At 35.8% G+C, this 10,889-nt stretch overlaps 2 protein-coding genes across 3 annotated transcripts in view; one reads left to right on the plus strand and one right to left on the minus strand.

Moving 5' to 3' along the window:
* The window catches only part of LOC102588488 (iron-sulfur protein NUBPL), a 5,121-nt gene extending 4,115 nt beyond the window's left edge, over nucleotides 1-1,006 (plus strand). Inside the window, exon 8 of one of the 2 annotated variants that reach the window (XM_006352686.2) lies at nucleotides 281-1,006. In XM_006352686.2, the coding sequence (XP_006352748.1) occupies nucleotides 281-451 (171 nt within the window). In that variant the 3' untranslated portion in view covers nucleotides 452-1,006. Of the gene's footprint in view, nucleotides 1-277 lie in introns of both variants that reach the window. The other variant, XM_006352687.2, reaches the window with a different exon arrangement.
* A 754-nt stretch (nucleotides 1,007-1,760) lies between these two features.
* Nucleotides 1,761-10,361, minus strand: LOC102589032 (flowering locus K homology domain-like). The gene is made up of 7 exons (XM_006352688.2): nucleotides 10,270-10,361; nucleotides 9,275-9,781; nucleotides 6,432-6,678; nucleotides 5,416-5,564; nucleotides 5,052-5,330; nucleotides 4,671-4,865; nucleotides 1,761-2,155 (listed from the first exon to the last, which is right to left on the minus strand). The coding sequence occupies exons 2-7, from the start codon at nucleotides 9,776-9,778 to the stop codon at nucleotides 1,991-1,993; spliced, it is 1,539 nt and encodes a 512-aa protein (XP_006352750.1). The 5' UTR covers nucleotides 9,779-9,781; nucleotides 10,270-10,361; the 3' UTR covers nucleotides 1,761-1,990.
* Nucleotides 10,362-10,889: the final 528 nt, after the last annotated feature.

The following is a 10,889-nucleotide window of genomic DNA, read 5'->3' on the forward strand; positions in this document are numbered from 1 at the left end:
CACAACCTCCCCCCCCCCCCCAAGTCACAACCCGTTCTTTTCCATGTCTCTATTTGATTGGATGCCTAGAAAAGCTTACAGCAGGCACTTCTAGGAAATCTATAATGGTCCCATCGCATTCTCATGCTGCTTCTTTGTTTCCCTTTTTTGTGGCCATTTCTTTTCTTCTGTCACAATCTTTAACTATTTTGTTTAAGATACAATTAGATTGCTGATACCTTTAGTCAACTTCAATTTTCATCATAAATGCTGTGTTAATTGATGTGTGTTCCCCTAGTAGATACCACTTGAAATGGAGATCAGAAGCGGTTCCGACGAAGGTGTTCCCATTGTTATATCAAAGCCTGATTCTGTAATCTCTCAAGTATATGGCAATGTGGCTGAAAAAGTTGTCATGAGGCTTGAAGAGGTAGATAAGGAGCAACATTTCAGGCCAGATATATCTCTTTAAATGCGTTGATCAAGCTCTCCACCAACTTGCGTGTAATAGTAACTATTAGAATCCGCCCCTTCTAACAAAATCAGAGGAAAATCTAGTTGGCTCTGAATGTAGAGTTAAAGGAAGTCCATTATCAGGAGAAGTGGTGACGTCAGTGTGCTTGCTGGGAGGGAGCAATCTCATTGACTAACTTTCTGAGTTATCACTCAACAATTAACACTAACTGAAAGTTGCAGGAATCAGGATGTATCCCTTTTGCGAATTGAACCCATCTTTTCAACATGAAAAGATGATAATTACATATGATGAACATAGCTGTGGATTGAGAAGGTTTAGTGATTCTCCTCTTTCTAGGAAAAAATGAGAAATCAAAGATTTTTCATGTATTGAATTTCTTATCTTTTATTCTTCCAAATTGGATGCTGCTTGTATTTGTTAGTTGGATCGGATAGTTCAATTTTGTGTTGGTTTTAGTATGGGTAACTTGACGACTCCTTTTTAGTCAAATGATAAGAGTACATCTTCGTATGTATTAGTATCTTTCAGTATGGGATCACAATTTTCTTCTATTTCTTCCCCTTGAGTTCTGTGGTATCTTTTTGGTCGTCTTGTATCATGTACTGGAAATGTTGTGTACATACAACTATATCAAATTGTCACTCAGACATTCTTGCTTCTTTTTTTTCTTGTGGTGTGCTAAGCCCACATGGTTAGTGTTGTTTATCGGTTGACACAGAGGTTTAGAACAGTGAAATACATTCTTAAAGAATTGAAGGAGGTTGGTTGTGTGATAAAGCCACAAACTTTGCTGTTTTTTACTGACAATTTACTGGTTTGGTGGAATGAATGATATGGTTTTCGAGACGTTTGAGGAAATGTTTGACTCTATGGAAATACTTTTTCTAGGAACATTGCCATGGATGTATTGTTCAAGATTGGGCATGTTGAAGTGGCTCTTAGAGTTTTGAAGGAAACTCATGTTCCAAATTTCTCGACTTAAAGCATTGCCATTGCCCATATGTAACTTGTGTAAGTGCAATGACTTGGTCAATCTTCAAAACATGGTTAAGATCATGCTGAGGAAAAGCTACAGTAGCATTGACATAAAGAAGAATAATGTTAACATATGATGTTTGTTACTGCTGGATTTTTAAGTTAGTAGATGTTAACCTTATGCATCATTCAAGAAAACCAACTTGCGAACCCCTACGCATTAAACAAGATTAGTGAAAGAAATCGGGACATAGGGAATTAGTAGTAGAGATGGCGTCAAGCTTATCAAAGAGAACATGCAATATCACCCTCTGCAGAAAAATAATAGTAATGGAGAAGCACCTAGCATTAGTTTTTGAATTTGATTTCACTAGTTATATAATGGTAAAAATAAAAAAATGTGATGACAGTTGAGAATGCAGAAGACAAGAAATTAAACAGGACAAATCAGATTCACTTCTCAACTACTAGAAATCATGATACAGCGTAACTAAAGAGCTAAAATTTCCCAACAGCTGAGGACTCATACTTCTTGTGCTGGTTTGAGCTGGATATCCTTTAATAACCGTAGCTACCTCCATAAACAGAACCATAATCTGTGGATGGCGCATGACCAGTTGATGAAGAGTACACATGACCCTGAGATGGGTAGGGATTATAACCTTGGGAAGGTGGTCCAGCCGCGGTGTTCTGCATTGAACTGGTAGCATCAGCGATCGAATTCTGCACCATAAGAAATAAGGGTAGTCAGAATTAACATGCGTCTAGACATCTCAGTAGTAAGACAGACAGAATTTTAATGATTATTTAGCCTTTTGTCACTTAAATTGTTTTCATAACTAGATAGTGCATTGCAAACAAGATCACACTTTCCTTAGACAACCACAAACAGAATATTACAGAGACAGATTCCTACTAATAACTACTGAATCTCATCAATCCAAAGACCCTTATATCAAAATTAATACGGAAAAGGGCCAAAAATACCCCTGTACTATTCGAAAAAGTCTAAAAATACCCCTCATCCACCTATTGGGTTAAAAATACCCTTCAGTCAACCTTTTTGGTTCAATATTACCCTTTAAACTAAGGGCCTTATATTTTTTAATTATTATATTTAATAATTATATCGTGGCGCCTTTCTATTGGATAAAGTTAATTTCCAACCCACCAAACTTTCTCCGACCCACCCGACCCATATTGACATTCCTTGACCCAAACCCAATTAAAAGATCCATCAAAAAAATTTGAGCACGGCAATAGCAGCAGTTATCTACTGCCGTCAATAGATCCACCAACAGTTATCTACCGCCGTCAAAGGTGCTGAGCACGGCAATAGCATCAGATAATGACACTAATGGCATATCATTTTCCAGATCTTTTAATTTGGCTCCAGATCAGAATAATGAATTATCAGGGAACAAGTGGTCTGGAAATTGGAAGACATCAAATCAAGTTGTAGACTCAATGAACCATTGGTAATCCTATATTCACACAGAAATTATCAAACATATAAATATATAAGTAGTGTTGGGGATTCAAATGGCATACATCAAACAATAATTTTTTTATTTTATTTTGTCGTTGTTCTTTCTGTTTGGTGTTTGTATAATTGTATCTAGAGTTTTGATTTTGTTGCAGTGAAAATATGGCAATCTCTATATATGAATGAATGAAAGGGTAAAGTACTTTATAAAGATCCATCTAGATTGAACACTCACAATTATGGTGCTCTTGTCAGTTAGAGTTCATAACAAATCTGAGCTATGCATCTATAAGTAAAATCAAGCCTTCAAAGAAAGAGATTGAAAGGCACTATTTAAATTTCTCAAAATTGAGAGGATAAAATTCGAGAGAGTAACATTGATGCACTTTCACAATAAAGACAAATCACTTGCTATTTCAAATTGTCATCGATCAATTAGCTATCTTCACAATAAAAAGAACAATTACTCTGCCCATGGCAATGGATTGATGCACTTCGGCAAGAAATTAAGAGTAAGAAGTTAAGCTTGGCAGTTTAATTTAGGTAATATATCATCCAAAATATTTTAATTTGATGGATCTTTTAATTTGATTTGGGTCAAGGGATGGGTCAGGTGGGTAGGAGAAAGTTTGGTGGGTTGGAAATTAACTTTATCCAATAGAAAGACGCCACGTAATAATTATTAAATATAATAATAAAAAATATAAGGTTGTTAGTTTAAAGGGTAATATTGAACCAAAAAGGTTGACTGAGGGGTATTTTTAACCCAATAGGTGGATGAGGGGTATTTTTGGCTCTTCTCCGAAATTAATATGTTCAATATTTTACTGCTGCTCTGCCGACACATTGAACGTGTCTTGTGAATTGGCGGAGCATTTTGGGCAGGAACCTCCTCTCTTTTCGAGGAATACTTTCATTTTTTAGTCAGGAACATGAGCTAACTAGCTTTCATAAAAAATAAGGGGAAAGTTGCTGGTGATAGTTAACATCTTGTTCCATTTGTTTGGAAGTGGAAGCAAGAAATTGTTTAATACTAGAGAAGTGGAAATAGGGAAGGCTGTTGCACCAACAAGACCACTCTAGTTATATTGTGCTTCCATGAAGGAAAGCACAATTCGTGGGGCAAAAGCAAGCATCCTCTTATATGCCCCAGGGTTAAGCACATGTCACATATTTGAATCATGTCGTGGACAAAAACCTTGTTAAGTGGAGAAGGGTAAAGGGGAAGCCTCATTACCCACCAACTTTTCAATATTGCGCCACTGAGCCTTAGGGATTTCGTGGTTAAGCAACCCAAAAAACCACTTTTGGGGGAAGGGGGATAAGTGCCAGCAGAAGCAAACTTACAATAGAAAATGCAAAATTCCACCACAGAAGGGCATCAAAATGGTAAATCAAGGAGCAAACTACACCCAATGGTATTTGCACTAATCATCAACCACATCAAACATGTCAGCTTTTTCATGCAGAAAAGTAACTTTCTACCTTACAGAGGAATACAAATATAGTAATAGGAATGTTTGCAATTCTTCAAACTGCAAAACTTCAGTGTATGGGTGCTAATCAACAGCTTTCTTCATAAGAATACTTCTAGATTCAATGAAAGAGAGCAAGCAGAAATGCAATAACCAATTTGTTAGTCACTACCACACATGCAGACACAATCACGAGAACATTGACTAATTTAAATGTTAATTGAAGCTCAATAATAAAAAAGATCAGAAACATTTACAATACTGTAAGAGATAATACCTGAACTAATTGTTGTGCTGTTTGGACTTGTGATGCAGACCCATTTATCTCAACAGTCATCTCACCAGGAACACCCCTCGTTTCCTGTACTGCAATAGTTGCACCACTGGCCCGACGAATATAACTAATATTTGAACCAGAAGCCCCAATAACAGCATCGGCATATGACAAGGGGATTTGTATGTTTTGCGTGACCTTCATAGAGAAAAAATTATTCAAAAAACAAGGAGAAAAAGTAGGACTTTTTTTGTTGGAGGACTGTACATGAATAAAAAGAAAACAAATCGTTGTAATCAGCAAAAGTTATTACTAAAGGGCACAGGATTCTAATAACATGCCAACATATCTGAGCTGAACAGATTAGAGAAGGAGAAAGTGCACCTTTGAAACTATGGACTGTTGTGGTTGTGCATTTCCATGAGCTCCCACTGAAGCATCTCTGCCATAAACAGGGGGGCCCTGATGAGGCTGCTTATCTTGATGCATGTCTACTCGGGGAAAATAATTGTCAAATTGACGCGGTGGCGGCATATACTGATGGTTGGCTCCATATCCAGGACCCCCAGCACTCATGGGAAAACTAGATGGAGGTGGACCCCAAGGTTGGGTAGGTCCAGGCGGGGGCATATTCTGGTGTGCATGAGCATTTGGCATTTGCATCTGAGCAGAACAAAATATGAAATTGTGTTTTCTAGAGAATTGTCACATAAGATTGTAAATTCTTTAAAATCAATAGTATGCTTACTAGTTTCTCAAATAATCCAATTACACTGCGATCAACTAAAAATTTCCTTAGATGACCTGCAATCATTTCAACTGCTTTATGCACGCCTGCTGGCTCTCCTTGTATCTCAACAATACTATCATCAGGCAGGGCAAAAACAGGGAGATGCTCTGTAGAAAAGATGGCAATCAAACTCCAAATAACAATTCCAGGAGGGCAAAAAGGATGGCAGGAGATCAAAATAAAGACAACAAAAACTTACGAACACACGACTCTTGCTACCATTTTGAATCACAAGGCAGCAGTATATTCAGCTTCTGAGCCTTTTTTTTAAAGTCCAAACTGGTTCTTCCATTGATTGTTATATGTTTCAAAGGGGAAAAACATAAGGCCTAGCTCAAGTGGCAAAGGGTGGAGGATTTGTGGCTTAGGTCGCAGGTTCAAGCCCCACACCATGCAAAGCAAAGCCCGGTATTTAAGTGGAGAAGGGTGGAGGGGAAGGCCCATTATCCACCGAGTTGAGAAGGCTGTGATTGGTCCAAAAGGCGGGTCATAGACGGATTTCTCGGTTATCAAAAAAAAAAAGAGGAAACTAAACCAAGTGATGCAGAACCTAGTGCTTACTTACACCTGCTTCCAGAGTGCTTACATTCCTTGAAAGAAAATACAATACAAGTAGAGGGAAATATTACTAATACTATCTCTCCTTTTTGGAAGGGGCAAACATGCAGAAGAATTTTGATCTCTACAAGTTCCTGCTTTATTCAGGATAGTTGGGATGGAGGGGGTATCCTACTACAGAGAGTTACGATATGCTGGTTCCAAGACACAAATTTTTCGATATTTTGAATTAGTGAAACATTTATATGCTTAATGACCATACAGGCAATTGAAAAGGAGCCAGTGAAAGCCAGTAAAATCCCCATATATCATAAAATTCAAGTTAATATCATTACATGGTTGTTTAAAACAGCAAGCATCAGAACCTGTAAATTCTCAAGAAAACACAAGAAAAGACATTGAAATTAAGGTATCACCTCCTCCGAGTACTCGAATAGTGCAACGAGATTCATCTTGAATAGACTTAACAGTTGCACCTTGCTTTCCGATCAGGATTGCAGCCTGTGTAGCAGCCACAAGTAGTCTAGTAGAAGCTGGTTTCCCAGCACCACCAGGAGCATTGGAGTCATGATCCACATCAATAATCCGCTTATGGACCTTTAAAAGCCCATCCATAGCAGGCGGAATGGAGAGGTTAGGCTCTTCTTTCGCAGATATCATCACCTTCAATGGAACAGAATGAACTCCTCAAGGTCAGCACAAAAAAGAGTTATAAATGAACACCATAACTTCCAACAACTCACATCACATCAAACATAAAAGCTAGTGCCTAGAATGTTTTCGCTTAGATTAGAATCATAGTAAATAAAACAGAATGCAGAATCAGTTGATATACTCTGTCAAGTGTCAATGGATATGCACATAAGTAGATTCAACGTGTGAAATACAAAATACAAAGACAGACAAGTGAATTAGCACACTCACAGACATAAGCAAGCATGAGTATTGATTAAAATGGAACAGCCGAACAGCAGTTACGAAATAATCTATCATTCCTTGACAAAGAATGCAGTGACAATGTCTATAACTTATTTGTGATATAGGTGTGCATTCAAAGTAAACTATTACAACAACATCCAAGATAATGTATTGCAAACAAATAGCCAACACTTATTAACTAGAATTAATTCTTACTTATATAAATAATAATACTATTATTTAAAGTTAAAGATTTTTATATCTTTCAAGGTTACTACACTAAAAATAAGTACTATATAAGAATTAAAAAACGACTCTAAATTTCTTCTTTTTTGTGTGTATATGTATTTATTTAAAGACTCTTATTAAAAATTGGAAGTATTACTTACTCACTTTACTAGCAAAGCCTGAAACATTTTATCTGGGAACAAAATTTTTACACCAAAATTCTCTAAGAATTTTCTGTAAATAGCAGTCTATGCACCTAGCGAATTATTTCTTTTTTCTTTAGTGAGGACAGGGCGGAGAAGGAAAACATAATCCATTAAATTGTCGGACCAATTTGCGCTAGTAAATAGCTCTTGATTTGCTTAGTGGTATATAAACTTCTATTTTATTATTTAGAAAGTTTTGTCTATCATTAAATCAAGATCAATATTTCTTCACTGGATTTTTATGTTTTTATGAGCAACTATCCACATTTATAACAATGAAGAAATGTGAACTCATTAGGACACACTTTTAACTCTTTCAAGTATTATGTGCAAGACTACTCTTTAAAAGATTTAAGTGTCATATGTTATTCTGTAGAAAACAGAGAAGCAAATGCAGTCTGTTTTCAAGACCATTTAATCTTTGCAGTAGCTCAGTGGACATAATCAGTTAGAAGATAACACTACTAGTAGATTTCAGGCATTTTTAATTAATATTATTTTTTATTCTAGTTTGTTGTTAATGACCCAACATGTAGACACTAGTTTAAAAGTACCAAAATGTTTTATTGTGGAATTTATGTAATACAAATTGCTTGCTATACAAAATTCCTCTTTTATGGAACTTTTAATGGAGCTTTTTACGGATCTTAACACCTTCTAGCAAGATACCAACCGACCAAGTTTTGAAGTTACCAGACACAGTGCAATCTTCTGGATATTGATGTCCGGATAAGGTTATTTTGACAGATTGTCAGAAGGACTTCCAGCACTTGTAACGCTCAATGTTGATGGCGGCAGTCTGGATCTTTGGTTCTTCTAGAGTAAGCCACTTTTATATGGACAAAAAACCTGCACACACTCATGTTGGTTATGATGATAAAGAAACTCCCCCGATTGTTTTGGTTGTTTGATGGACTGATTTTTACCCACATTCAAGAAGTTAGTTATACTTACAAGTTAGTTATACTAACAGATTCATTAGTTTATCGTTTACCAATGTATTTATTTTATTTTAGAAGTTAGTTATACTTACAGATTCATTAGTTAATCGTTTATCAATGTATTTATTTTATATTAGAATTAGAATTAGAATGAAATTGCTTATCAACTTATTTCTAATAGTTACATTTCAATTTTCACAACAATAATTATTGCTTAACCTTGAGTGAATATTTCATTTAAGTTCGATCACTATTACACCATTTTTTATTTGACATATAAGTTGCCCAGAAAAACATCTAAAATAATGAATTACATAAGGTGTATTGATGGAATTAGCTAACTATAGCATACTTTGAGCAGGTTGCTAGAACCATAAAACTAAGAAAAAAGCACTATTCTCAATAAGAGAGAGCTGCTTCAACTTTGGACATCTTTATGAACATTTGACCATCAACTTGGACATCAAGCCAAGGACCAATTTAAGTGGAGGCTTTTAGCAACTCCAAACAATAAAAAATCATCATTCTGCTGCAAGAATTAAGGGATTAAAACTAGATTGAGCATGTACTTTAATACTATTCTATGTCTGAATGGATGGAATATATGGAAGTATCCAAAAAGAAAAACAAGGGAAGCACAACAACAAATTGAAAACTTCAGTTTTCTGATCATCAGCTTTTTTAATATAAAATAATAGTGGTACTCGGGACATCTTTCCCGCACTTCGACAAATCCACCGGTACCTGCTATCTTTATCCACCATGGCTTATATAAATAAGAAGAAATCACCTAGCCTTCATTGACCGGTAGACCACACCTTTGGGTGTTGATTCATCTCCATCAGTTGAAATATTCAAGGCAATTGTCACATTATCATAAGTGCATAACATGATACAAAGACAATAGCACTCCACATAACATGTAATCATAAAGGCTTCAAATAACAAGATATAGCAGGAACTCACAGCTCTTTCTTTAGTACCATGAGGACCATCAAGGACCTTAATGCGAGCTTTTGTCTCTTCACATGTCTTTTTAATATACTCTCCTTTGCGACCAATGATACCACCAACCTTCTGAGAAGGAACTAACATCCTGAAAACATTTTCTCCGGGCCAACCAGGCCATTTTTTTTCCTCACCACCACCTGAACCGTTTTCAGCAATTTGCACCTCTTCTGGTTCCGATTTTATCACATGTTCCTGAAGGGACTCAACTTGTGCCTCCTCTTGTTCCAGTTTTACTGGCTGTTCCTGAAGGAATGCAACTTGTACCTCTTCTGTTTCCAATTTTACCTCTTCTGGAAGCAAGTTCTCATGTGCATTGTCCATTTCCTGGAAGTTTTCCATGGTATGTGCATTGTCCACTTCCTGCATATTCTCCATGGTATGTGCATCTGCTGCGCTGTGCACATTGTCTGCGTCGTAGACATTACCAAGGTCATGTTCCTGGTAGCTTTCTTCTGCCATTTACTGGAAAGAAAAAAAATCAGCTATGAGAACATGAACAAAGAATGTAAAATAGATCAAACCACTGTTGAACCTTAATTTCCCTATGAAATTGACATGTCCAAAAACTAACAGGATATAGCAGTTTGTCTTTGTGTTCCAAAAGATCATAAGTGCAGAATTGTAGAAAATAGAAGCTTCTGAAAAAGGAAAAGTTGAACCAACAATTGAAGAAGTCCCCATTAGCTTGCTGGGTAAACTACTATATATATAACCTCAAAGAGTTCCGACATCGACTATATATACATCAAAAATTAATTTTAACCATGTTTCCAGATATAAACAGTGTAATTTTACAGCATTTGGGATTTCAATGAACGTCTTTGCCCTACACCTGAATTTACCCATACAAACTTTAAACACCATACAAATTGGACCAAATTGACGAAACAATTAAGGAATATCAAAACCTAATCATCAAATTGAGCAATTTTTCCTCAAATTAAACTTACATGAATTGAAGAGGTATCCAAAACGGGAGCTGCAAGAGGTTGTGAAAGCAAGGCGGGACATAGAGTAACAATTCTAGGTTTTATTGAGGCCATCTTTGGATAATTTCCCCCTAGTACCTATTACTTGTTGTATTCATATTTTAGCCAACAAAGAGATGAAAACTATACAATTACAATCTTCTACTTTCAAAAACTATCAATTAGACCTTCATTTAGGTTACACAAATAGTGATGTCAAAATTAGTTACTTTGGTTCTCAATTCAAATATCAATTCTTAACTTTTTAGAACATAAATCTTTATGTATCAAAATATTACATAAAAAATTCGAATAAGTTATTTTTTATTCAAACAGTAAGAATATAATTGATCACACTAAAATATATATATATACTAGATAATGTTGCATGTGCTATGCACGGGCCTAATAATATAAATAGTATATTTTGGGGCTAATAACCGAGTTTTTTAAGCGATTGTTTGCGTGGATAAAGGAATAAGTTTTTTTATCACAAACCTATACTTTATTTGACGCTATTTAAGGCATAATAAGACTACCCACATGCAACATTTTTGAAATATTTTATGTTGTCAATTATCATGATTTATAGTATTTTTACG

Source organism: Solanum tuberosum, unplaced genomic scaffold, assembly GCF_000226075.1.
Source record: "Solanum tuberosum cultivar DM 1-3 516 R44 unplaced genomic scaffold, SolTub_3.0 scf00150, whole genome shotgun sequence".
In the NCBI taxonomy this organism is placed as follows: domain Eukaryota; kingdom Viridiplantae; phylum Streptophyta; class Magnoliopsida; order Solanales; family Solanaceae; genus Solanum; species Solanum tuberosum.

Coding starts and splice junctions, on each gene's coding strand:
- LOC102589032 (XM_006352688.2), bottom strand. CDS start 9,778: ATGGCAGAAGAAAGCTACCAGGAACATGACCTTGGTAATGTCTACGAC. Junction 5,331..5,415: donor TTGGATTATTTGAGAAACTA/GTAAGCATACTA, acceptor TGTTCTGCTCAG/ATGCAAATGCCAAATGCTCA. Junction 2,156..4,670: donor CAGCACAACAATTAGTTCAG/GTATTATCTCTT, acceptor CTTATGGTGCAG/AATTCGATCGCTGATGCTAC.